This window comes from Ornithodoros turicata, chromosome 6 (genome assembly GCF_037126465.1).
Source record: "Ornithodoros turicata isolate Travis chromosome 6, ASM3712646v1, whole genome shotgun sequence".
In the NCBI taxonomy this organism is placed as follows: domain Eukaryota; kingdom Metazoa; phylum Arthropoda; class Arachnida; order Ixodida; family Argasidae; genus Ornithodoros; species Ornithodoros turicata.
In genome coordinates, this window is record NC_088206.1 from 42,327,897 (window position 1) to 42,354,029 (window position 26,133).

The following is a 26,133-nucleotide window of genomic DNA, read 5'->3' on the forward strand; positions in this document are numbered from 1 at the left end:
CGAGTGCCCAAGTGCATTAGGGTTCGTTTAACGCTGAAAATAGGTATGGCAAAGTATATGTGTTCAGTCGTCGTAAAATATTGTCACGACATTGAAATTTGTCTAAGCATATTCCTGCTCTCACCGTTCCGCGTAAACGTTACTTCAGTGACTGTATATGTCTTGGAGCCATCAGGGTTTTCAAACACGCAGCAGGACGCGATTCACAATGTGGAACCAGGAGGAAATATACTTCATATGTCCCTTGGCGGTGCTGCTTTCACAATGCTTTCAAATTGCTTTCACAACAAATGCTTGGCGTGCTGCTTAGCACCACGCAGCACGGCATATCGCAGCTTTTGCGACTTTCTGGGTGCAAAACGCAACTCGGGAAGAGAACAGAAAAGCGTTTCGATACTGTCCCTGCTGGAAATAGTCCAATTCAAAATAGCCCAGAAATCTCATTCGGTTTAAGCGGATATCGCATTCACAATTCTCATTGAAAGTGGCCAAAATTTCCCATTCCGAATCGACAATTTTGGACAAATACCATATTGAAAACAAAGGGAATTTAGTGGGTTCCAATGAGAAATTACTATAAAAGTCAGTGGGGACGAAGTGGAACCACGCTCAATCACACCTATATTGGAGGACAATCTAGTTTCCCATTGGCCCAATGTGTCGCCAGCACGGATTTTTCCATTCTCATTGTCGATGCACCTTTTGAATGTGCAATAATATTCATTTCTGCTGAATTAAATGAGCAGAAAGCATGTTTTTCCTGTAAAAAGAAGTTACACTAGATGCCATTTCTGGGTGAACATTTATTCTTACATATATAACAATACAGTAGATATTAGTAGTATAGATTCGAGCCCCACAACAACCACTTTTTTCTAATCCAGTTGTAGGAATTTCTAATCCACCAGCCATTTCTAATCCAGGTCAAGCCAGGTCTAATCCAGGCTCGACCCCTTCATGGTGATCCATCTAATTCCTATGTCATTGGCTGCCATTCATTGCCACATTTGCTCACTCGCTCATAAACACCAAAATTATCTATTCTATTCAATTCTAAGTCAGTTCATAGGCTTCCAAATCGCTCTTTTTTCTAATCCAGTTCTAGGAATTTCTAATCCACCACCCAATTCAAATCTAGGTCAAGCCACTTCTAAGTCCTCTGGTTGGTTGGTCACAGCTCCATTCCTTCACGTTGATTGACCGATCCAGGCTCCACCCCTTCATGGTGATCCATCTAATTTCTATGTGATTGGCTACCGTTCATTGCCACAACATCTGCTCACTCGTTCGTAGACACCAAAATGATCTATTCTATTCAATTCTAAGTCATAGGCTTCCAAATCGCTCACCTGTCCATAGGTCCGGGGGGTGGTCACTTCCATTCATTTCTAAAACCTAGTGGTTGACCTATTGGCTGCCTCTCATACATGCTCGATAGACTCATTTGTCATTTCCACTCTCTAGTTACTCGGTCACACGCTTTCAACTGCATATTGCTTCATAATTTCAACCGCAACATAGACAGTCCCTCGTGGGTCAATTCCATTCATTTCTGGGCCAGCTCACAAGCCCCCCCCCCAAATTGCATATTGGCTTGGGACGCTTTCTAGTTAATCCAGGACAACGCTTCGGAACAGTAAGGACATAGAAAAACACGGGAAATAGTTTTCAACATTTATTAGACACATCATGGCATTCTCAGAGAGATTGTAGTTCTCTCTGGGGCACTTCCAGCACACTGGACATTTCCACCCCGCATCCATGGCGTTTTTTCACATAAGTACCGTGTGGATCACCCAAGCGTTCGTCCTTCTCCATCCACAGCTCAGTCCCAGACCGCACGCGAGAACAGCATGTCACGGAAGTATCAGTTCTCTTCCTGCACATCTCCTGGAGCGAAAAAAGAACATTATGAGCTTCACTATTTACATCATCCATTTAAACTTACCATATTCACAGCTTCCGTAAGGGTAGGATTCGATGTCATTGCTGAGGTATCTCTTGTCGTCGTATGCCATCAGACTTCTTTTGACGTTTCTGATGGTGTACATGCACTGTTTCTTTCCAACGATTGATACTTGTTCGTTCGATACGCTCGTGTGATTGAACAAGGTATTGTAGTATGTCTCATGGAGGAGGTGCTTGCGTACAATATTCTTTTTGACCCCTTTAGCTCTTGCAATTTGCTTTCCTCCAGCTAATTTGATGGAATACATTTTAGCTTTCAAGCATATTACTTCTTCGATAGGTACACTACCAGTTTCGCTTTTGAAAGCCCCAAGTCTCCCATGATTCTTTTCACTGTACAGTGGATGATCCCGGTCGAAGGAAGACAAATCTAAGTGGTCGTCGGCGATCGCTCGTAACTGATCTTCGTAGTCCTTGCAGAATAGGCCGAGGATCAGAGAATCCGTGTCAAAGTAACAGGCAATCACTGGACAAGTGAGCTTACTCAGCAAGGTTTCGTAGTAGAATGAGTACATGGTTAATTTACTCAGTTCCAAAATCGTAAACCCAATCTGGAGCGGGAAATCGCATCGCACTTTTCTTTTGCGCATTTCGTACATGACACAATCCGGGGACAAAATTTCCATCCTCACGCATTCCGCCCGACTCCCGAGGCGACTCGCCGTCTCCTCATCGAAGGCTACTCGAATGTCCCGCATGTTAAATTTATTTAAAAGTGTTCTTCCGAATACCGCATTATTTGAGAGTTTATAGAAATTTTTTTCGAACGTCGTGCTCGAGGCAACGCGTCTGGCAACGTTGTCCTCGATGTAGGGACGCAGGAATGGTGCCTGGCGAAATTTTAGAATTCTGTGAATTTTTGTCACTCTCATACCCAATCTACAATAGAGTGCGAGCAGCGCATAATGAACGACGTACTCGACCTTGTCCTTGCACGTGAGCAGCAGCTTTTTGCTGTTAGCTGGCTGATACATTAATTCTTCGAGAAGCCCTCGCTGGAATGGCGAGAGCCAATCCTTCGGGGCGACCATCTTCTCAGGAGCCAGGGGAAAGTACCGTGTCAGTGCGTGGATAGATTTTGGATACTCCAAGTCACATACATACACGTAGCCAACGTCTGAATCAGTGGGGTGACGCATAAAATCCACGGAGCTAAAATCCTCGACCCATTCGAAATCACCAATTGGGAGGTGCTTTATCATACTGAATCCGTAAAGATTGTTGCAATCTATGTATGATATGTACACCTCCTCTTTATCGGGATCATAGCCACTACACAGAGGGTTATTGGCACGTAAATGACGCCTGCTCGCCTGACAGAGCCCACCTCTAACGCCCGATTCGATGGTTCTGTACATGTCCTCGTCGATGATTAACTCCAATTTTGCCTGCGTGTAATTTACAGCGCATTGCCACGAATAGGATGCTAGAGAAACACAATGAAGCAATTCCAATCCACGTGCGCCGTAGCACAGACGTCGGAAGTGCTGCATCACATCAGCATGTAATAGGGCATCCGTTTTCAAGTACAGTGCATTATAATCTCTCAAATTTGAGCATCCAAAATGTTCAAATACGAGCAACGCATACTGGTAGTCCTCATCGCTTACATCTTCCCCAGTTAGATCGTTTCGAAAGGCGGATTTTTCTGGCAAGGTCAATTCATCGTACACTGCGAAAGAACTAATATAGCTGTACGGGAATACACCTTTACGAAGCAAAATTTCGTAGTCCTCTCCAAATGCCTGCTTAAGGCATTGGAACGCCTCTGCACCCCCCATGCATTTGACAGTTTCCACAAGCTCCCCCAGCGATGAATTCAGGTACTGCATGGTATCTCTGAAGAGGAAGGTGCCAATTTCAAACGAACGAATTTTTTCCATGGAGCTGGCTACAATGAAGGGAGGTCGCTTCCACCCGAGAATGTGAAATTCCCGCAGCAGCCCAGCCAAATCGTAGGACAAATTGTGTACCATGATCGGCAATTTTTCCCTCGTCGTGCACGCGACGTTACAGGGGTTACACAAAGTTGCGATGTAATTTGTCTCGCCCGCACTACAATGCTTCGAATGATCATGATGCCGGACACGGGGTAGATCTTCGGTAAACTCCTGTTTACAGTATGCACAGTGGGTAGCAGCTCTGTGCTCAGCGCATTGCTGATCATTCAGCACCATTGCGGCGGGGCAAGCGTTCAGGGCGATCATCTCATCCCGCATTTCCATCAATGCTTTCACGCACTGCCTCGCAGCATCTTCCCCATGGTGCGTCCTGATGCGCAACACCCTTGAGTCGTGGGTACGCACGAGCACGGCACAAAAGCTAGAGGTGATGTGACGCTGCATGCCATCACTACTGGGCGCAAGTACGCTCTCCGTGTCCAGCGCGACAACGTAGTTGTACTGTTGCATGTACTGTATTTTAGTAAATTCTACAAAGTTTTCTCCGGGTTCACAAAATTCTAATAGGATTTCGTTCACGTCCGCGCAAAGGCGTCGATGTTTCGCCATGCTCTTTTCCTCATTAAAAGAGCGAGTGCAACGTTCGCATACGAAACGCGTGTTCTTTCTCGTCAACAAACGCTCGAGGGACTTAATTCCGAAAAAATGCTCATCAACCTCCAATAAGTGAATTTTCTTTTCGCTTTCCAGTTTTGGGGGTCGCGACACGTGCACTCCCTGATCGACGTACGCGTACACGTACACAGATATCCTATTTTTCTCTTCGAACTCGTCCAGATCAGCGAATGAAACAGGGAAGTGACTAGGCCACGAGTACTCTGTTGCATAATTTTCATATTTTTTCCAACGATTCCTTTCTTGTGGGTGCAAGAGGGCGAGCGTATTGTATTTAAAGCACTCGCCCTCCTTACGCTCTGGTAAAGGGACATTTGTTAGGACATTCCTACGACTAGCCAAATTAGTGGGAAGTACCCCATTGCACCCAAATTTTTTTAGTTTTCACAGAGGAAATACACATTTGAACTTTTTGGACGTCAGTGGATACAAACCCACTACCCTCGCGCTGGTAATTTTCAATGCGCCCGGTGGACTCCTGAATCACATCCATCAAAGTATTTGCGATAGCTCCGTCGCTATGGACTTCGCGAGCAAGCGCCATGAAATGAGCTATGTGTGCGGTTACATCCCCTCGATTTTCTTTCATCATTAGAACGTCAGAACAAATGCAAAACCTAAAGGGTATCCTTTGCGCTCGCAAAATGGCAATTATATTGTGGAGGTGGTTCATTAAATATTGTCGCAAGTCCTCTACTCCCTGATCGTGAACAGATGCCAATAGCACAAACGCTTTGACGATACCTCGAAATGCGCTATCAGTTTGAAAGAAAGGCAGGAAGGAAATGTCCACATAGGGATGTGATCGCTCGACGTGAGCATGCAATGTGGCAGGTGAAATGTCTGGAGAAGATGGTGAATTCTCTTCCAATGGCTCATCATCCCCAATATCATGAGGATCAAAAAAGCAGAACACGCATCTAGGCACTGAAAAAAAAAAAGAAGAAACACTAAGAAATCGTGCACCACAGAGCGTGGATGAAAAATACTTACTTTTGAAGCGAGCTCCGCACACTCCCGAAGCGATGCGAAGACTGCTGCCTCTTTACACATCCTCCCCACTTATATAGCGGCGACCTCGCTGCATGCCCCAACATGCACGGGTGCGAGGAGTCGTCATAGCCTAAAAATAACTTGCTCTGCATGTTCAAGGTCGCAGCTTGCCCTTGGCTTCACGTAATGCTCTGTCCGCCTACACCATTGCCGCACCTGAGCGCAAAGTTCGCTCTCATCACATGTCATTCCGATATGCAAGTTGATTTCAGGATCAGGCACACAACCATCCCATTTTGGCTGTGGAATTTCAATAATATTACTTAAAAGAAACAAATTGCAGTGAAATGCTGATTCATCTCAGACAGGTATTTCTACCCTCAGTGTGAAACCCTCAGATACCAGCATTTCTGCTCAAATAGCAAAATAGCTATGACTTCAAAAATTAAACACATGCTAAACAAACTACCATCAACTGCTATCAGATAATTATTGCATAATGCTAAATACTCATTTGCATTGTCCCTGCGTGAAGAAAGCACAGGACAAGGGTACACAAATTCACTTAAGCGATGAGGGAAAAGGCTTAAGACCTCAGGTCACCACACATCGCCACGCGGCTAGCACAACATGACACCAACAAGATACTAGCAGCGGGAAGAACTGCAACACTGCTAAACAAGTCCAGACATGCCACGATGACGTCACAAACCAGGAAAAAAGCACACGCGCGCACGCGCGCACACACAGCAGCTCAGGAATGCACAAGGAGAAGTGCTTTATTGGAATTTCTACTCCTGGCTCAGACACCAACATTTCTGCTCAAATCAGCCATAACTGCAAGATTAAGCACTGCTTACTTCATCGAGCACCCATCAAAATCTAACAAACAAAAAACAAACAAACCCACTTTCCGTTATAGAACACTATTCAGCTTTACCAAGTGATTTTCTTCTGCTTTAGCAGTGAAAGAAGAAAAGAGCCATGAAAAATTACACGTACTTTTGCTTGAATAGCTATAAGATATAAAAAGAAAAACGAAGCACAGGCTGTGACAAAGGCACTCATTTCTGCTATCAGATAATTATTGCATAATGCTACATACACAGTCGCGTTGTCCCTGTGTAAAGAAAGCACAGGACAAGGGTACACAAATCGAATTGGGAAAATCACTTCTACTCGCATAGCATAATACGATATACGCTGATTTTTTTTTACGGGCGAAAATTGCAATAAGAAGCCACTGCTATGCAAGTGCAACAACCCTTATTTTTAAACCAACATTTTATGCAATACCACATAAATTTATCACTCGAGTCACATGAAAAGGCATACACAATGTACTTACTGGTTAAGTGGGGTCACAGTTGCACACACACACACACACACACAACACAGACACAACGAGCGACAGTGAAAAATAAGAAATTACACGCACTTCTGCTCGAATAGCAAAGTGTCAAGCATGACAAAACACATTTGCTACCACCAGAATAAACAGAATAATACAATATTCGCAAAAATTAAGCTTGTGTGGCAAACACACAACCTGAGGAACACACCTATTCACATCTGCTTTCTGAATTTGTTATACAGGCGTGAGCGATTCGATAAGAATATAAAGCACGCTGCTTGGAGAAAGCATATATCATGTGTAGCTCAGTCTACTCTATTGAAAATGTGATAAACCTTATTTTTCAAACAAAAAAATTACAGTCGGCATAATATACGGCAATATCGGCAATATCACTGAAGTCAAACACATTGAACTTACTTGTCAAGTGGGGTCCCAGCTGCACAAACGCGCACACACACTCACACATTTTTAGTGCCTCACAACGAGCAAAAACACAAGGTCTATTCACAGCCACATAAATTCATATTATTCCTCACGTCAATAATTATCCAACCATCGTCAAAACGGGGAACACGCATATGCCAATGCGAAACAATAGGCCTTCCCGCCGGATGTAATACGATATCGCCAGTCGACCGTCCCAAAGCAAAAAAGAAACACAGCATCTCAGGAATGCATGTTGGCCTATACATCCAAGAACAGCGCGCAGCAATTATAATACAGAATGGGATTCATTTCTTTGTACTTTTGTTTGTTTGCATATAAATATTTCACAAGAAATATTACAGAGTGTCAAAGGAGAACAGCATTCACTACACCCTGTTTCTCTTATCGTTTTTAAACAAACCAGTTTTCATATGTTCATAACCACACAACCATTCACTAAGTAGGGGAGTCACTATTGATTCAAATAAGATAAAATATCATTCCATCGTTATTGATTGCAAACTTCACGCAAGAATAAGCAACTGCTGCGCGCCGTATTTTTCTTATAATAAACACCAAATCTCGCCGTGTTAAACACCAACAGCAACGATTTTTTTTGTATTTTGTATTTATTTTTGTCGTTTCCAGCAGCTCAATACATTGTGCGAGTCATCAAAAATTAAAAATTTCTGATCTGCAGGGAGAAACGATAACGCAGCGCGCGTCATTGCGTCAAGCGTGTCCTAACTGCGTGAACGGGCCGGGATGCGGCTCACGTGGGGGGCACACTGTTTTATCACTTTAACAGCAGCAGATCAGAAATTTTAATTTTGATGACTCGCACAATGTATTGAGCTGCTGGAAACGACAAAAATAAATACAAAATACAAAAAAATCGTTGCTGTTGGTGTTTAAACACGGCGAGATTTGGTGTTTATTATAAGAAAATACGGCGCGCAGCAGTTGCTTATTCTTGCGTGAAGTTTGCAATCAATAACGATGGAATGATATTTTATCTTATTTGAATCAATAGTGACTCCCCTACTTAGTGAATGGTTGTGTGGTTATGAACATATGAAAACTGGTTTGTTTAAAAAACGATAAGAGAAACAGGGTGTAGTGAATGCTGTTCTCCTTTGACACTCTGTAATATTTCTTGTGAAATATTTATATGCAAACAAACAAAAGTACAAAGAAATGAATCCCATTCTGTATTATAATTGCTGCGCGCTGTTCTTGGATGTATAGGCAACATGCATTCCTGAGATGCTGTGTTTCTTTTTTGCTTTGGGACGGTCGACTGGCGATATCGTATTACATCCGGCGGGAAGGCCTATTGTTTCGCATTGGCATATGCGTGTTCCCCGTTTTGACGATGGTTGGATAATTATTGACGTGAGGAATAATATGAATTTATGTGGCTGTGAATAGACCTTGTGTTTTTGCTCGTTGTGAGGCACTAAAAATGTGTGAGTGTGTGTGCGCGTTTGTGCAGCTGGGACCCCACTTGACAAGTAAGTTCAATGTGTTTGACTTCAGTGATATTGCCGATATTGCCGTATATTATGCCGACTGTAATTTTTTTGTTTGAAAAATAAGGTTTATCACATTTTCAATAGAGTAGACTGAGCTACACATGATATATGCTTTCTCCAAGCAGCGTGCTTTATATTCTTATCGAATCGCTCACGCCTGTATAACAAATTCAGAAAGCAGATGTGAATAGGTGTGTTCCTCAGGTTGTGTGTTTGCCACACAAGCTTAATTTTTGCGAATATTGTATTATTCTGTTTATTCTGGTGGTAGCAAATGTGTTTTGTCATGCTTGACACTTTGCTATTCGAGCAGAAGTGCGTGTAATTTCTTATTTTTCACTGTCGCTCGTTGTGTCTGTGTTTGTGTGTGTGTGTGTGTGTGTGCAACTGTGACCCCACTTAACCAGTAAGTACATTGTGTATGCCTTTTCATGTGACTCGAGTGATAAATTTATGTGGTATTGCATAAAATGTTGGTTTAAAAATAAGGGTTGTTGCACTTGCATAGCAGTGGCTTCTTATTGCAATTTTCGCCCGTAAAAAAAATCAGCGTATATCGTATTATGCTATGCGAGTAGAAGTGATTTTCCCAATTCGATTTGTGTACCCTTGTCCTGTGCTTTCTTTACACAGGGACAACGCGACTGTGTATGTAGCATTATGCAATAATTATCTGATAGCAGAAATGAGTGCCTTTGTCACAGCCTGTGCTTCGTTTTCTTTTTATATCTTATAGCTATTCAAGCAAAAGTACGTGTAATTTTTCATGGCTCTTTTCTTCTTTCACTGCTAAAGCAGAAGAAAATCACTTGGTAAAGCTGAATAGTGTTCTATAACGGAAAGTGGGTTTGTTTGTTTTTTGTTTGTTAGATTTTGATGGGTGCTCGATGAAGTAAGCAGTGCTTAATCTTGCAGTTATGGCTGATTTGAGCAGAAATGTTGGTGTCTGAGCCAGGAGTAGAAATTCCAATAAAGCACTTCTCCTTGTGCATTCCTGAGCTGCTGTGTGTGCGCGCGTGCGCGCGTGTGCTTTTTTCCTGGTTTGTGACGTCATCGTGGCATGTCTGGACTTGTTTAGCAGTGTTGCAGTTCTTCCCGCTGCTAGTATCTTGTTGGTGTCATGTTGTGCTAGCCGCGTGGCGATGTGTGGTGACCTGAGGTCTTAAGCCTTTTCCCTCATCGCTTAAGTGAATTTGTGTACCCTTGTCCTGTGCTTTCTTCACGCAGGGACAATGCAAATGAGTATTTAGCATTATGCAATAATTATCTGATAGCAGTTGATGGTAGTTTGTTTAGCATGTGTTTAATTTTTGAAGTCATAGCTATTTTGCTATTTGAGCAGAAATGCTGGTATCTGAGGGTTTCACACTGAGGGTAGAAATACCTGTCTGAGATGAATCAGCATTTCACTGCAATTTGTTTCTTTTAAGTAATATTATTGAAATTCCACAGCCAAAATGGGATGGTTGTGTGCCTGATCCTGAAATCAACTTGCATATCGGAATGACATGTGATGAGAGCGAACTTTGCGCTCAGGTGCGGCAATGGTGTAGGCGGACAGAGCATTACGTGAAGCCAAGGGCAAGCTGCGACCTTGAACATGCAGAGCAAGTTATTTTTAGGCTATGACGACTCCTCGCACCCGTGCATGTTGGGGCATGCAGCGAGGTCGCCGCTATATAAGTGGGGAGGATGTGTAAAGAGGCAGCAGTCTTCGCATCGCTTCGGGAGTGTGCGGAGCTCGCTTCAAAAGTAAGTATTTTTCATCCACGCTCTGTGGTGCACGATTTCTTAGTGTTTCTTCTTTTTTTTTTTCAGTGCCTAGATGCGTGTTCTGCTTTTTTGATCCTCATGATATTGGGGATGATGAGCCATTGGAAGAGAATTCACCATCTTCTCCAGACATTTCACCTGCCACATTGCATGCTCACGTCGAGCGATCACATCCCTATGTGGACATTTCCTTCCTGCCTTTCTTTCAAACTGATAGCGCATTTCGAGGTATCGTCAAAGCGTTTGTGCTATTGGCATCTGTTCACGATCAGGGAGTAGAGGACTTGCGACAATATTTAATGAACCACCTCCACAATATAATTGCCATTTTGCGAGCGCAAAGGATACCCTTTAGGTTTTGCATTTGTTCTGACGTTCTAATGATGAAAGAAAATCGAGGGGATGTAACCGCACACATAGCTCATTTCATGGCGCTTGCTCGCGAAGTCCATAGCGACGGAGCTATCGCAAATACTTTGATGGATGTGATTCAGGAGTCCACCGGGCGCATTGAAAATTACCAGCGCGAGGGTAGTGGGTTTGTATCCACTGACGTCCAAAAAGTTCAAATGTGTATTTCCTCTGTGAAAACTAAAAAAATTTGGGTGCAATGGGGTACTTCCCACTAATTTGGCTAGTCGTAGGAATGTCCTAACAAATGTCCCTTTACCAGAGCGTAAGGAGGGCGAGTGCTTTAAATACAATACGCTCGCCCTCTTGCACCCACAAGAAAGGAATCGTTGGAAAAAATATGAAAATTATGCAACAGAGTACTCGTGGCCTAGTCACTTCCCTGTTTCATTCGCTGATCTGGACGAGTTCGAAGAGAAAAATAGGATATCTGTGTACGTGTACGCGTACGTCGATCAGGGAGTGCACGTGTCGCGACCCCCAAAACTGGAAAGCGAAAAGAAAATTCACTTATTGGAGGTTGATGAGCATTTTTTCGGAATTAAGTCCCTCGAGCGTTTGTTGACGAGAAAGAACACGCGTTTCGTATGCGAACGTTGCACTCGCTCTTTTAATGAGGAAAAGAGCATGGCGAAACATCGACGCCTTTGCGCGGACGTGAACGAAATCCTATTAGAATTTTGTGAACCCGGAGAAAACTTTGTAGAATTTACTAAAATACAGTACATGCAACAGTACAACTACGTTGTCGCGCTGGACACGGAGAGCGTACTTGCGCCCAGTAGTGATGGCATGCAGCGTCACATCACCTCTAGCTTTTGTGCCGTGCTCGTGCGTACCCACGACTCAAGGGTGTTGCGCATCAGGACGCACCATGGGGAAGATGCTGCGAGGCAGTGCGTGAAAGCATTGATGGAAATGCGGGATGAGATGATCGCCCTGAACGCTTGCCCCGCCGCAATGGTGCTGAATGATCAGCAATGCGCTGAGCACAGAGCTGCTACCCACTGTGCATACTGTAAACAGGAGTTTACCGAAGATCTACCCCGTGTCCCGGCATCATGATCATTCGAAGCATTGTAGTGCGGGCGAGACAAATTACATCGCAACTTTGTGTAACCCTGTAACGTCGCGTGCACGACGAGGGAAAAATTGCCGATCATGGTACACAATTTGTCCTACGATTTGGCTGGGCTGCTGCGGGAATTTCACATTCTCGGGTGGAAGCGACCTCCCTTCATTGTAGCCAGCTCCATGGAAAAAATTCGTTCGTTTGAAATTGGCACCTTCCTCTTCAGAGATACCATGCAGTACCTGAATTCATCGCTGGGGGAGCTTGTGGAAACTGTCAAATGCATGGGGGTGCAGAGGCGTTCCAATGCCTTAAGCAGGCATTTGGAGAGGACTACGAAATTTTGCTTCGTAAAGGTGTATTCCCGTACAGCTATATTAGTTCTTTCGCAGTGTACGATGAATTGACCTTGCCAGAAAAATCCGCCTTTCGAAACGATCTAACTGGGGAAGATGTAAGCGATGAGGACTACCAGTATGCGTTGCTCGTATTTGAACATTTTGGATGCTCAAATTTGAGAGATTATAATGCACTGTACTTGAAAACGGATGCCCTATTACATGCTGATGTGATGCAGCACTTCCGACGTCTGTGCTACGGCGCACGTGGATTGGAATTGCTTCATTGTGTTTCTCTAGCATCCTATTCGTGGCAATGCGCTCTAAATTACACGCAGGCAAAATTGGAGTTAATCATCGACGAGGACATGTACAGAACCATCGAATCGGGCGTTAGAGGTGGGCTCTGTCAGGCGAGCAGGCGTCATTTACGTGCCAATAACCCTCTGTGTAGTGGCTATGATCCGATAAAGAGGAGGTGTACATATCATACATAGATTGCAACAATCTTTACGGATTCAGTATGATAAAGCACCTCCCAATTGGTGATTTCGAATGGGTCGAGGATTTTAGCTCCGTGGATTTTATGCGTCACCCCACTGATTCAGACGTTGGCTACGTGTATGTATGTGACTTGGAGTATCCAAAATCTATCCACGCACTGACACGGTACTTTCCCCTGGCTCCTGAGAAGATGGTCGCCCCGAAGGATTGGCTCTCGCCATTCCAGCGAGGGCTTCTCGAAGAATTAATGTATCAGCCAGCTAACAGCAAAAAGCTGCTGCTCACGTGCAAGGACAAGGTCGAGTACGTCGTTCATTATGCGCTGCTCGCACTCTATTGTAGATTGGGTATGAGAGTGACAAAAATTCACAGAATTCTAAAATTTCGCCAGGCACCATTCCTGCGTCCCTACATCGAGGACAACGTTGCCAGACGCGTTGCCTCGAGCACGACGTTCGAAAAAAATTTCTATAAACTCTCAAATAATGCGGTATTCGGAAGAACACTTTTAAATAAATTTAACATGCGGGACATTCGAGTAGCCTTCGATGAGGAGACGGCGAGTCGCCTCGGGAGTCGGGCGGAATGCGTGAGGATGGAAATTTTGTCCCCGGATTGTGTCATGTACGAAATGCGCAAAAGAAAAGTGCGATGCGATTTCCCGCTCCAGATTGGGTTTACGATTTTGGAACTGAGTAAATTAACCATGTACTCATTCTACTACGAAACCTTGCTGAGTAAGCTCACTTGTCCAGTGATTGCCTGTTACTTTGACACGGATTCTCTGATCCTCGGCCTATTCTGCAAGGACTACGAAGATCAGTTACGAGCGATCGCCGACGACCACTTAGATTTGTCTTCCTTCGACCGGGATCATCCACTGTACAGTGAAAAGAATCATGGGAGACTTGGGGCTTTCAAAAGCGAAACTGGTAGTGTACCTATCGAAGAAGTAATATGCTTGAAAGCTAAAATGTATTCCATCAAATTAGCTGGAGGAAAGCAAATTGCAAGAGCTAAAGGGGTCAAAAAGAATATTGTACGCAAGCACCTCCTCCATGAGACATACTACAATACCTTGTTCAATCACACGAGCGTATCGAACGAACAAGTATCAATCGTTGGAAAGAAACAGTGCATGTACACCATCAGAAACGTCAAAAGAAGTCTGATGGCATACGACGACAAGAGATACCTCAGCAATGACATCGAATCCTACCCTTACGGAAGCTGTGAATATGGTAAGTTTAAATGGATGATGTAAATAGTGAAGCTCATAATGTTCTTTTTTTCGCTCCAGGAGATGTGCAGGAAGAGAACTGATACTTCCGTGACATGCTGTTCTCGCGTGCGGTCTGGGACTGAGCTGTGGATGGAGAAGGACGAACGCTTGGGTGATCCACACGGTACTTATGTGAAAAAACGCCATGGATGCGGGGTGGAAATGTCCAGTGTGCTGGAAGTGCCCCAGAGAGAACTACAATCTCTCTGAGAATGCCATGATGTGTCTAATAAATGTTGAAAACTATTTCCCGTGTTTTTCTATGTCCTTACTGTTCCGAAGCGTTGTCCTGGATTAACTAGAAAGCGTCCCAAGCCAATATGCAATTTGGGGGGGGGGCTTGTGAGCTGGCCCAGAAATGAATGGAATTGACCCACGAGGGACTGTCTATGTTGCGGTTGAAATTATGAAGCAATATGCAGTTGAAAGCGTGTGACCGAGTAACTAGAGAGTGGAAATGACAAATGAGTCTATCGAGCATGTATGAGAGGCAGCCAATAGGTCAACCACTAGGTTTTAGAAATGAATGGAAGTGACCACCCCCCGGACCTATGGACAGGTGAGCGATTTGGAAGCCTATGACTTAGAATTGAATAGAATAGATCATTTTGGTGTCTACGAACGAGTGAGCAGATGTTGTGGCAATGAACGGTAGCCAATCACATAGAAATTAGATGGATCACCATGAAGGGGTGGAGCCTGGATCGGTCAATCAACGTGAAGGAATGGAGCTGTGACCAACCAACCAGAGGACTTAGAAGTGGCTTGACCTAGATTGAATTGGGTGGTGGATTAGAAATTCCTAGAACTGGATTAGAAAAAAGAGCGATTTGGAAGCCTATGAACTGACTTAGAATTGAATAGAATAGATAATTTTGGTGTTTATGAGCGAGTGAGCAAATGTGGCAATGAATGGCAGCCAATGACATAGGAATTAGATGGATCACCATGAAGGGGTCGAGCCTGGATTAGACCTGGCTTGACCTGGATTAGAAATGGCTGGTGGATTAGAAATTCCTACAACTGGATTAGAAAAAAGTGGTTGTTGTGGGGCTCGAATCTATACTACTGATATTAACATATTACAAGTGGCAGATATAAAGGTGAACATTATTTCAGATGTTGTACGGGTGTGAATAATCACGAACCATTTGAAAATCACTATCAAGACATAGTAAACAACAAGACTAGAAACTTGATTCAGCAGTTACATGTTTTGAAACAATACTGTCCATCATCAACACACCCAACATAAATCCATAATCTGCAAATTCATAGGGATGTATCCCCAATGTCCGAACACCGCCAACGCAATCTTGAAGCACTGAATGCGACGCCGATCATGCTCCTCTGTATTTCGTAGGTGATTAGCGATGCGCCGTCCAGCTTGCCTTTCTTACGTGAAAATTAATGCCATCCAGCTTCGGAAAGATTATGTTTGACCAACTGCTGACAAATGCGGATGTGCCTATGCCAGCCGCGTCGTACGACCGTAACATTCAACAAATAATTTCAAATGTACTGGAACAACAGCATGTAAGTGTGAGTGGGCGTTGCACATACCGTTGCACACAGCACGGGTGGTAATTGAGCGACTGCACATCATCTCCGACATCATCAGTCGTAATGCCTACGAGGAGGGGTAAAAACATGTGTAACGGTGTAGAAAGAACGGGAATGCTTGACACATCGACTACATACCTTAGAAACGGATAAAGCCTCAAAATGAAGCCCAAATGACGCCAACTGCTTGTGAGCCACAGCGGAGAACGTAGCACGTCTGAACACTTTGGCATTTCTTAACTGACTGACTAGTCCGTTGCCGAGTGTCAAAAACGCTCGCACTTATGTGCACTGGAATGCTGTACGGAATGCAGAAACAATAGCTTAAAGGAAGAGACGTAATACAAAATTACCGCAGCACATATGCTTTTGGGAATATATTCAGAAATATTTGAAATGACGCCAACTGTTTTCAACGTGGACGAGCCACCTATGTGGTGCGGCGCTGAAACGTATTACAACGCGCCCTCATCGCACTCTGCACTCGTCCAGCGGCGACATCGCCCAACGGCCTGCGCAATTGATTTGTTCGGAATAAATTTTAATTTCAGGTTTGCATTCAATTTCCACTTGCAGTATTTTTCGGTACGATGTGTATTCGCGAATTTCATTTGTTCGAATTGGACGTGTTCCTCGAATTAGTTCATTTTCAACACGGGTGTACGGCGTTCTTCCTAATCATAATATTATTTAATTTCAGAGTGATGATGTAAGGTTGGTCGCCATTACGCACGTTCCTTCGTCAACTGCCCTTTCACTTATTGTATTGGTGGCCATGCAACATGTTGGATCCCATTACATCAATCGGAAAGCAGATTCTCATTGATACTTATTAGGCCCATTTCTCCAACTGACTTAAATAAATAAATACTCATTAAATAAATTGGAAGTCAGAGTTTCTCATTGACGACCATTAAACCAACCTGTTCAATTGATTCCTTACTCCGTGATGTGGTCTTCGCCACACAACAAGGCAGAGCCTGGCTTCGCGAAGGCAGCTTCCCTGTTCAACTTCAATTCAGTCAATGAGAAGGGGTGTATACCGAAATAAACCGTCCAAAATAAATCACTCTAAAGATAAATCGTGTCAAAATAAATCACTCCCGAAATAAATTGTGTTAAAATAAATAGTTTAAAATAAATCGGCCAAAATAAATCGTGCCAAAATAAAACCTACTAATACCCTACACTTCTCAAAATCCCCTTACCAACGAGACAACCACCGGCAGCTATCCCGACACCGTCTAGTTTCGGGATCCCCCCCCAAAAAAGCGGGTAGCTGCCCGCACCGACGAGTTCCGTCGGGAAACGCAGCCGGCAGCAGTCCGTCGACTGCCGGCCATCAGTGCCAAATATATAGCTACTGGTGACACTTCATGGTACAACAAATTTTCCATTGTTTGGTGTGAGACAAAAAATATATACTAACCGGACTTATGCATGTATAAAGGATCAGTCGAAGGACCGCTTCATATAAATACTGAGCTGTTTTGGAAATACGTTAAATTAGGTAAGAACTCCTATCTGCATGTATTTAGTTACGGGTTTAATAGATGTAATATTGTTCTTCTACGCTACGTAATTCTATTTAGAATTTATTGTTCAATTCTTCTCCTCCATAACTTGTGCAGTGTTAATACAAAAACGCACTCTCTTTCGTATTCGGGTGAGTAGACACACCGCCGTTCAGATACCTCTATCCATCGTACGTCATCTGAATAATTGTAGCACACAATCAGACGCCAATGCGGAGGTACACATAACGTTCTCCTTTACCCTCTTCAAGATGAACCTCACTACATGGCACGATCCTAGCCAACCATCATCCAGAATGACAATGTTCTCGTCTCCAATTTGTTTTAAACGGGAGGCGTAGCCCATTTTGTAGCCGTGCATAATAGATACATAATAGGCTACGCCTCTCGTTATCAAGAAATCATGGGCGAGAACGTTGTCATTCGGGAAGACGGTTGGCTAAGAGCGTGCTATGTGCTGAGGATACACACCTATAAAATTCACCTATACAAAAGGTGTCACAGACAACACGTTGAAATCGCCGTTTGGAGCGGACACAGTCGGCGGGCTCGCTTGGTACAGTTCATAGCTCCTTTAAGGACAAAACAACGCCAGATCCCATCTGTATAAGTTTGTCGGGGGATAATGGCATTTTTAGTGACTACTTTGCTGGAACCGTTCAGTCAATTCATAATTGCTCTCCTGGCAGTTTTGTGTTATCCTTACCTGATGTTTCTACATACTTTCTTATACTACCTCACATCCTTACAACTGAATCTGAATCTTGTGGACTTGAGAGTATTCAAAATTTCATTTTGAAAGGTTCTGCACCCATCTTTGCTCCTACATTGACAACAGTCTTCAATAAGACCTTTAGATTTTGCGTGTTTGCAACTTCACGCAACTGCAATGCTCAATCACTTTTAAATTTCGAGAGGACGAAACCCAAGACAGGGAAGAAAGACACAACTTTTCTTCCCTGTCTTGGCGTCCTCTCGCAGTTATACACAAGATAGTCAACACCCTTCAACTGCAATAACTTTGAACTGTACCAGGATAGAATTGAGAGAGTCAATGCAATAACCTGTGTGGAGACATAATACCAGAAATGCATTCCTCCGCGAGCAGCGCGCGCCGGGCCGATGCTGTGAGGCCAGGCGCGCTGTGCGAGCTCCGTGGAGGCCGCACTGACGACCGGTGGTCGACGGACTGCTGCCGACTGCATTTTCTGCCGGAACTCGTCACTGCGGGGTGCGGGCCACTACTGCTCCTGTGGCGTCCACACGGGCGATCGGCGAGAGAGAGACGTCAAGGCGACTTTTTCGTGGGGGATTTCGAAACTCGTCGGCGTCGGTAAAGCTGTCGGTGATTGTCTCGTCGGTAGGGGGATTTTGAAAACCGTAGGACTTTTAATGATTTATTAGTAGTATGGACTGGACACAGACTGCCGCCAACGCTACAAGGCTTCTGGACATGTTTAATTAGCTATTAGAGCTAATTGGGACCCCCCACAGTAATCAGCATCATCCAGTGAGTCATCACACTAAGTGGGGAGCACCTAACTCGTGTCCAGACCACCCTGTGCGTTGGCGGCAACCTGTGTCCATAAAAAAGAATAAATAAAAGAATAAAGAATAGATAGAGATAGAGTGGAGAGAAGGAGTGTAGTTGAAGATAAACGACGCTATCTTGAAGAAAGCGGTCCGGAACGGCCGCTGACCATCGCTGGGCGACGGAGCACAGAGGCAGGTTGCAAAGCATCGCATCTATGACCACCAGTTCCGGACATCCTTTGACGTCAGCTGTGACGTCATCATGACATGTCTGGGCAGGTTAGGATAGCTCTGGACATGCTAGGAGAAAAACACTCGTAATACAGAGACTGGGAAAGCAAGAGTAAATATGCTAACCATCAATGACTAACAAAAAGAATGAGTTACATAACAAATCAGCCCACCACAACAGGAGCGCAGAACGATGCGACTGCTCTATCCGACAACCCACGCACAGAACTGATTCGTAATGCTTTTTCTCCTGTATAAAGTCGCGCATCTGCACCACTAGCAGGTACTTGCTCAACTAATTTAATGACAAAATTATTAAGTTTGTTTGTTTTTTTATTCCGTGTTAGTGCCGCGAAGCAACTAAAAATTATTAAGAATCACGCCAGCGCTACTCCCGTTCCCAAGGACAACAGCAACCAGCCCGGACAACAGCAACCAGCACCCGACGTGCACGGGCATGAAAATCGCAAACAAAGCGGAGACAAAGTTGGCGAAAGAATTAGTTACACAACAAATCAACCCACCACAACAGGAGCGCAGACGGATGTGACTGCTCCATCCGACAGCCTGGCAGAAACTGAGCGCGCGCGGGAACTGCGGAGCAACCGAGCGCACGTCGGCTCCACATGACAGCCAGCGGGCCACTGACTGGGGCGCCGCGTCGTGGCCACTGAGCACGTGCGCGCTCTTAGCGCCCTCTCCGGCGACCAGCTGCGAGAGGCTAAGAGAGAAGAGCATTCCTGTGCCCTCTTCTTGCGTTGCTCATTGGTCGTGACGTCATCCCATTGACCCAAGGCTACACCATTTTTTTTTCACACGGTCGACACAACTGGACAAGGTCAATCTGCAATGAAGCCATGGCATGACGTCATCATGCACCTGCGTGGCTCAAGGACGCGTACGCTCCAGACAGGGGAGCTATTATTTATTGAATCACTATCCCAGGATTATTTCCTTTATTCTTCTATAACGATTGCATAAGAAACTATTGCAGAAGAGCACCATGCATGAAAATCGATCGTAGGAATTCCAAAGTCTTACTAAGTGAGACTTGCAAAAGAACAAAATATTCTAACACGTAACTCCATCAACGGCTAATAAGAGGACTAGGCACTGAACAAATCAACACAGAGTACGGGTAACAAAGAACACAGAACGACGCGTCTATTCCATCCGACAGCCAGGCACGGAACTGAATTGTTATGCTTTTTCTCCTCGATAAAGTCACGCATCTGTCCCTCTTGCGGTTCATTTCTGAACTAATTTAATCGCAAAATTATAAAGAATTGTTCTAGCACTATTCCCATTCAGGGCAGCACTATCGACATCGTCAAGAAGAGAATGTTCCTTGTCAAAAAAGAAAAAAATACAAAGCATCAACCAACGAAAGCATGCATATGTCAAGGCATGTCAGGACACGTCAGGACAAATCGCACGGCTGCTGGGCAACAGAGGAAAACAAACACAGAGACACCTGAACAGAGTGAAAGGACACTCACCATCATCGGACACGTACACTACATTCCCTCACTGTAAATCCGCTCGTCACAAAATCCATCGTTGAACACCATTCACCAGTGATGAACCACACATCCGCACCCCATCAGAGGCATACGGAACCCCAACGAAGCTACGCTCTTCCACTGATGGCCAACGCAATTGCTAGGAGCAGTATTAACGTGTCCACACCCGCCAGTGTCCAAGAGAGAAGCGAATCTTTGCGCCCCCTGCAGGCTTTGCTCATTGGTCGTGACGTCATCCTATTGTCTCAGGGCTACACTATTTTTTTTCCACTAATGCTCCTCTGGACGAGGTCCACCTGAAACAATAGTGTCGCGGTATGACGTCATCATGTAGCTGCGTGGCTCAAGGACGCGTACGCTCTAGAGAGGGGACCTGTTATTTATTGAATCACTATCCCAAGATTATTTCCTTTATTCTACTATAATGATTGCATAGGGAACTATTGCAGAAACACACCATACATGAGAGGAGATTGTAGGAATTAAGCATTTCATTCCCAAAGTCTTACTGTACAGGGAAAAACAAAATGGTGGTTCAGCAAGACATGTCCATCCCATCCGAGAGCCAGGCAGCTAACTGAATAATGATGCTTTGTTCCTCGACTGAATAAAGTCACACACCTGTCCCCCTCGCAGTTGGGTCATTCCACGCCAAATGATCCAAAGGTCCTGCTCGACCCCCCGCACATCTGGACGAAAAAATTATCGTGGATACCCTATGGCATTAGTAGACATTTTCCAAAGTTTTACTGGGATATATTGAGCCCCTGTCATTTTACACAGGGTCAAAGTTTTCGGTAAGCACCGAAACCGTAGTATGCTTGAAATAATCCTGCGGGTGCATCGCTCGCGTTACACGCATAATTATGGTGCTGAAACAGACGACTGGGTTCGGAAAATGCGCTTAAGGAGGAATTTTTGGGAAATTTCAACTTTTAGTGCCCTAAAACGCCCCGGCTATCGGCGCTTTTTCTTGCAACTTTGCGTTTTTGTTTGGACCCATTCTACAAGCCTGCTGGTTTTCACAGCCGTCAATGCAGTAGTTTTTGCCATAGTACACCCTAAACCTGGCGATTTTCGCAAAGTTTGACGTGTTTATGGCCATTTTTGAAAACTAAGCGGCCGCCATATAACAGTCATTTGGTATACATTAGGTAAAGGAAACCCGCGGCCAAAACGTATAAAAAACTGAAGAGGTACTTTTTGATAAACGCGAGAAAATATTTTTTTCGCTGAACATACTACGCAGAGGCGCACGCACTCTCCGGTGGAGGGAGAACGGTGGTTTGCATCGCGGGCCAGGTGCGCTACAACGTGACAGCTCAAATACTCCGCTGCTTGTCGCACGATGCCAAAAACGGTAAATTGGACTTGTGGGCACCAGTCTAGTGCATGCACATGCCAATGTCGCAACAGGTAAGGAAACTGCCTCCTCCAGTACAGTAACGCCAGTGGATACTTTGCATTACAAACCCGACCGAAGCGTATAGCCGCGTGAAAGCATTTTTCCTTACACCTTTATCTTATCATTTGTTATCATATCTTATCATTTTCGTACGAGTTGTACAAAAGCAAAACGTATGCAATGCAAATAAATGGCCCTACTCAGCATACTAGCGCGGTGAAGGCGCTCAAGATTATGTTGTCCAGTTGTATCCAGTAGTTGATGCAGTAGGTGGCGGATCCGCGTTTCCGTCATGTTCTTTGAACACCTGGAATGCCCGATGTTGTTGGAAATGGATGTTGTCTTCACGGTGATTTCAGTGCGGCTAACGGGTTCGAAGCGGTGATACCTCCCTCTTTCAGGCACGGCCCTTGCACTGTCGTAGCGATTCTTCAGCGCCCCTTGCTACCGCACTTCCTGTTCCTCCAGCACCCAGATCGATGTAATGGTGTCGAGATTTGCATCTGCCGAGCTGTACAGATCCACGGGTCTCAGTATGTGACTTTCTAAGGGCTTCTGAATGCTGGCTTTTGCAGCAAGCCTCTTCAGAGTCCCAGCTTCATCGCACGGCCCTTTCCCATGTGAGGTCGCATAGAAGTACGACGATGCACTTACGCTGAAATACGAGTAGTGGTGACAGAGGTTGACGAAACTTTTCTTTTTTTTTGTATTGCGAACCTGCGCCGTCCGTGAAGTAGCGAAGTTTATTTACATGGGGGTAGTCTGCTCTTTTTCTGTGTGTGAGCTCTGTCTGAAAGGTATAGACCACGGCATTATGGTGCCGTAAGCAATATGATATCACAACGAATGTACGGTGACGCAAGTTCATATCACCAGGGAAGCGGTTGTAAAATACCATCGAATGAGTGGTGGCCTTTCCTTGATCCCAATAGAAAGATAGGGGAGTGTCCTGTACGACAAAGCTGTAGTTTTCGGCAAAATCTATTAGGGTGACACCTTCTTCAGTAGGGAGCGAATTTTTTTAGATTTCGAAGGGACTCTGATCGTTGCTTTATCGCGCAGTGGTGGTATGTCAGTGATTCCAATTTATGCTTCAAGTGATCGACCAAGCGGTCCCAGACGGTCTTTTCTGTAGGCTACAGAGCAATGAAACATAGGACACGTATGCTCACGTGTCGTTGGGATTTGCATTACAGAGGGATTTGTATATCCCCTAGAGCCGCTATCTCCAAATCTTACCATACCTTAGCGTTTTACTAGCGCAATAAACTGGCGGCATATGCAAAGCTGACCAACGTATAGAGCCTGTGGCGTGCTGCCCACTGCACCGCAGGCTACTGTCTCCAAAAGCAGGCAACTGTCAATGGGGGACCAGGAAAACAACCCTTTTCGACTGATAAATTTTCAACTTTGTAGACTACGTATATGATGCACGCAACTATGGGAGTCATATTGGATTCCTTGCGCATAGTGGGGTACTGAGCAGGGCCATTTACTTGGGTTGCAGACGTTTTGCTTTTGTACAACTCGTATGAAAATGATAAGATAAAGGTGTAAACAAAAATACTTTCACGCGACTATACGCTTCGGTCGGGTTTGTAATGCAAAGTATCCGCCTCGCGTTTGCTATACTGTTGGAGGCAGTTTGCTTAGTTTTTGCGACATTGGCAGTAGCTTGTGCATGCACTAGACCGGTGCCCACAAGTCCAAATTATCGTTTTTGGCATCGTGCGACAAGCAGCGGCGTATCTGAGCTGTCGTGTTGTAGGGCGCCTGGCCCGTGATGACAACCACCGCTCTCCCGCCACCAGTGAGTGCGTGCGCCTCCGCGTAGTATGTTCAGCGAAAAAAATATTTTCTCACGCTTATCAAAAAGTACCTCTTCAGTTTTTTTATATGTTTTGGCCGAGGGTTTTCTTTACCTAATGTATACCAAATAACAGTTCTATGAGGACCGCTTCCTTTTCAAAATTGGCCATAAACACGTCAAAATTTGCGAAAATCGCCTAGTTTAAGCTTTACTAGGTGTACAGTGCGCTCACTCGGGGAATCGGATCGCGCGCATCGCGCGTCCAAACCGCGAGAACGGGCCCGCGTTGCGCTCGCACAGGGAATCGCGCGCGTCGGGAGTCCACACCGCGAGAACGGGCCCGCGCGCGGCTCGCGTGGGGCGCTGTTCGGGCGCACTCTTTTATCACTTAAACAGCAACAGAGCTCACATTCTAGTACCCTCGCGATAAATCTTCTATTCCGGCGACAGCAGAATGTATTCAAAAAGGCTTCGGGTGTGTGTGTAAGGCCAGCCCAAGGCGTGTTGATGACTGATTTATTTTATTTTGTTTTGAGTCATTATCGGCACACCTATTTAGTGAAGGCGTATGAGCACATGTTAAGTGGTTTGGTTTAAAAATGATGAGAGCTACAGTGTGTAGCGAATGATGTTCACATTTACCCGTTCTGCTATATAATATTCTTGCAAAACATATGGGTGGAAGGAAATAAAAGGAAAACGAAGTGAATTCACTCCTGTATAATGATGGCTGCGCAGAAGCACGGCACCGTTTTCTTGCTGGATGTATAGCGAACATGCATTCCTGCGATGCTGTGTTTCTTTTTTGCTTTGCGACGGTCGACTGGTGATATCCTATTACATCCGGAACGAAGACCTAATGTTTTGTGTTCGCATATATGCGTTCCCCCCGTTTTGACGCTTGTTGGATAATTATTGACGTGAGGAATAATATTAATTCATGTGGCTGTGAATAGAATTTGTGTTTGTGAGTGTGAAAATGTGAGTGTGTGTTTGTGTGTGTGTGCGCGCTTTTCTGAACCAGGGACCCCTCTTGACAAGTAAGTGTTTGCCTTTTCGTGTGACACGAGTGATACATTTATGTACTATTGCGTGAAATAGTGGTTTAAAAAATAAGGGTATTAGTCGCGTTTGCATTGCTATCTGTAAGATAGGACGAGCGTTTTTGATGGAATTGCCTCGCGAACCTGGTGAAGTCTTTGTTTTGGGCAGGGTATTTTATGAGTGCCCGACGCCGGTCCTATTGTTGTTTGTTTGTTAGTATGTATCTGTCACGTTCGTAGCGCTGTTCAAGCGTTGTTTTCTTTCAAATGTTCTTCTTGAAAAATTCAGACTTTATGGCATTAAGCTGTCCGAATAGTAGTGACTTTCCCTGCTCGCTTAAATAAATTGTGTGTCCTTTTTCTGTGCTTTCTTCACACAGGGACAATGCAAATGAGTATTTAGCGTTATGCAATAATTATCTGATAGCAGAAATGGATGTCTTTGTCACAGTTTATTAGCGTGTGCGTCGTTATTTTACTTTTTCTCTTATAGATATGCGAGCAAAAGTGCGTGTAATTTTTCGCTGCTCTTTTCTTATTTTCTCTACTTTTACGCAGAAGAGAGCCTCCTGGTGAAAGCTGAATGGTGTTCTATCAGTGGAAGTGGGGTTGTTTGTTGGATTTTGTTGGGTGTTCCATATCTTGATGAAGTAAGCAGTGCTTAATTTTGCAGTCATGGGTTTTTGAGCAGGAATGCTGGTATCTGAGCACGGAGTAGAAATTTCTATATTTCTCTGCTTCCTAAGAAAATTTGTGCGTCGTTTTCCAAGCAGACGGCGTTTAGTTTATGCGAAATAGAAACATGAAGTTGTGTATGCTCTATGATTTTCTGTCGCGGCCTTAGGCCTTTTCCCTGATGAGCAGTATTTTGTATGCGATGTCGATGTATGAGTTGTTCAGTAGTGTCTTCCTTGTTGCAGTTTTACCCGCCGCTAGTATCTTGTTGGTGTCATGTTGTGCTAGCCGCGTTGCGTTAAGCAGTGATTCTCCGATTATTCCTGAGCGGTTCCACTTAAGCCTTTTCCCTGCTCACGTAAGCAAATTTGTGTATCCCTGTCCTGTGCTTTCTTTATGCAAGGGCAATGCGGCTGTGTATGTCGCATTATGCAAGAATTATCCGGTGGTAGAAATGGGTGTCTTTTTCTCAGTTTATTAGCGTGCGCTACGGTTTCTTGCAGTTACAGCTATTAGGTACGTTCGATTAGGCCTGCACTGCCTGAACCAGTTCTGGTGGTGCTGCACTCGCCTGTTCGTT

The 26,133-nt window shown here is 44.6% G+C and overlaps 3 protein-coding genes across 4 annotated transcripts in view; 1 reads left to right on the plus strand and 2 right to left on the minus strand.

Moving 5' to 3' along the window:
- Positions 1-26,133, minus strand: part of LOC135397921 (uncharacterized) — a 124,480-nt gene that overhangs the window by 37,429 nt on the left and 60,918 nt on the right. The gene's annotated exons all lie outside the window — the stretch shown is intronic.
- Positions 1,663-3,363, minus strand: LOC135397917 (uncharacterized). The gene is made up of 2 exons (XM_064629414.1): positions 1,949-3,363; positions 1,663-1,890 (listed from the first exon to the last, which is right to left on the minus strand). Exons 1-2 carry the CDS (start codon positions 3,324-3,326, stop codon positions 1,868-1,870), a joined length of 1,401 nt encoding a protein of 466 aa, XP_064485484.1. The 5' UTR covers positions 3,327-3,363; the 3' UTR covers positions 1,663-1,867.
- On the plus strand, positions 12,922-14,481 carry LOC135397918 (uncharacterized). The gene is made up of 2 exons (XM_064629415.1): positions 12,922-14,194; positions 14,254-14,481. The coding sequence occupies exons 1-2, from the start codon at positions 12,973-12,975 to the stop codon at positions 14,274-14,276; spliced, it is 1,245 nt and encodes a 414-aa protein (XP_064485485.1). The 5' UTR covers positions 12,922-12,972; the 3' UTR covers positions 14,277-14,481.

Bases quoted from the DNA above. Each gene is read 5' to 3' on its own strand.
- LOC135397918 (XM_064629415.1), top strand. From the start codon at position 12,973: ATGATAAAGCACCTCCCAATTGGTGATTTCGAATGGGTCGAGGATTTT. The intron at 14,195-14,253 runs GTAAGTTTAAAT...TTTTCGCTCCAG, and splicing joins TTACGGAAGCTGTGAATATG to GAGATGTGCAGGAAGAGAAC.
- LOC135397917 (XM_064629414.1), bottom strand. From the start codon at position 3,326: ATGTACAGAACCATCGAATCGGGCGTTAGAGGTGGGCTCTGTCAGGCG. The intron at 1,891-1,948 runs GTAAGTTTAAAT...TTTTCGCTCCAG, and splicing joins TTACGGAAGCTGTGAATATG to GAGATGTGCAGGAAGAGAAC.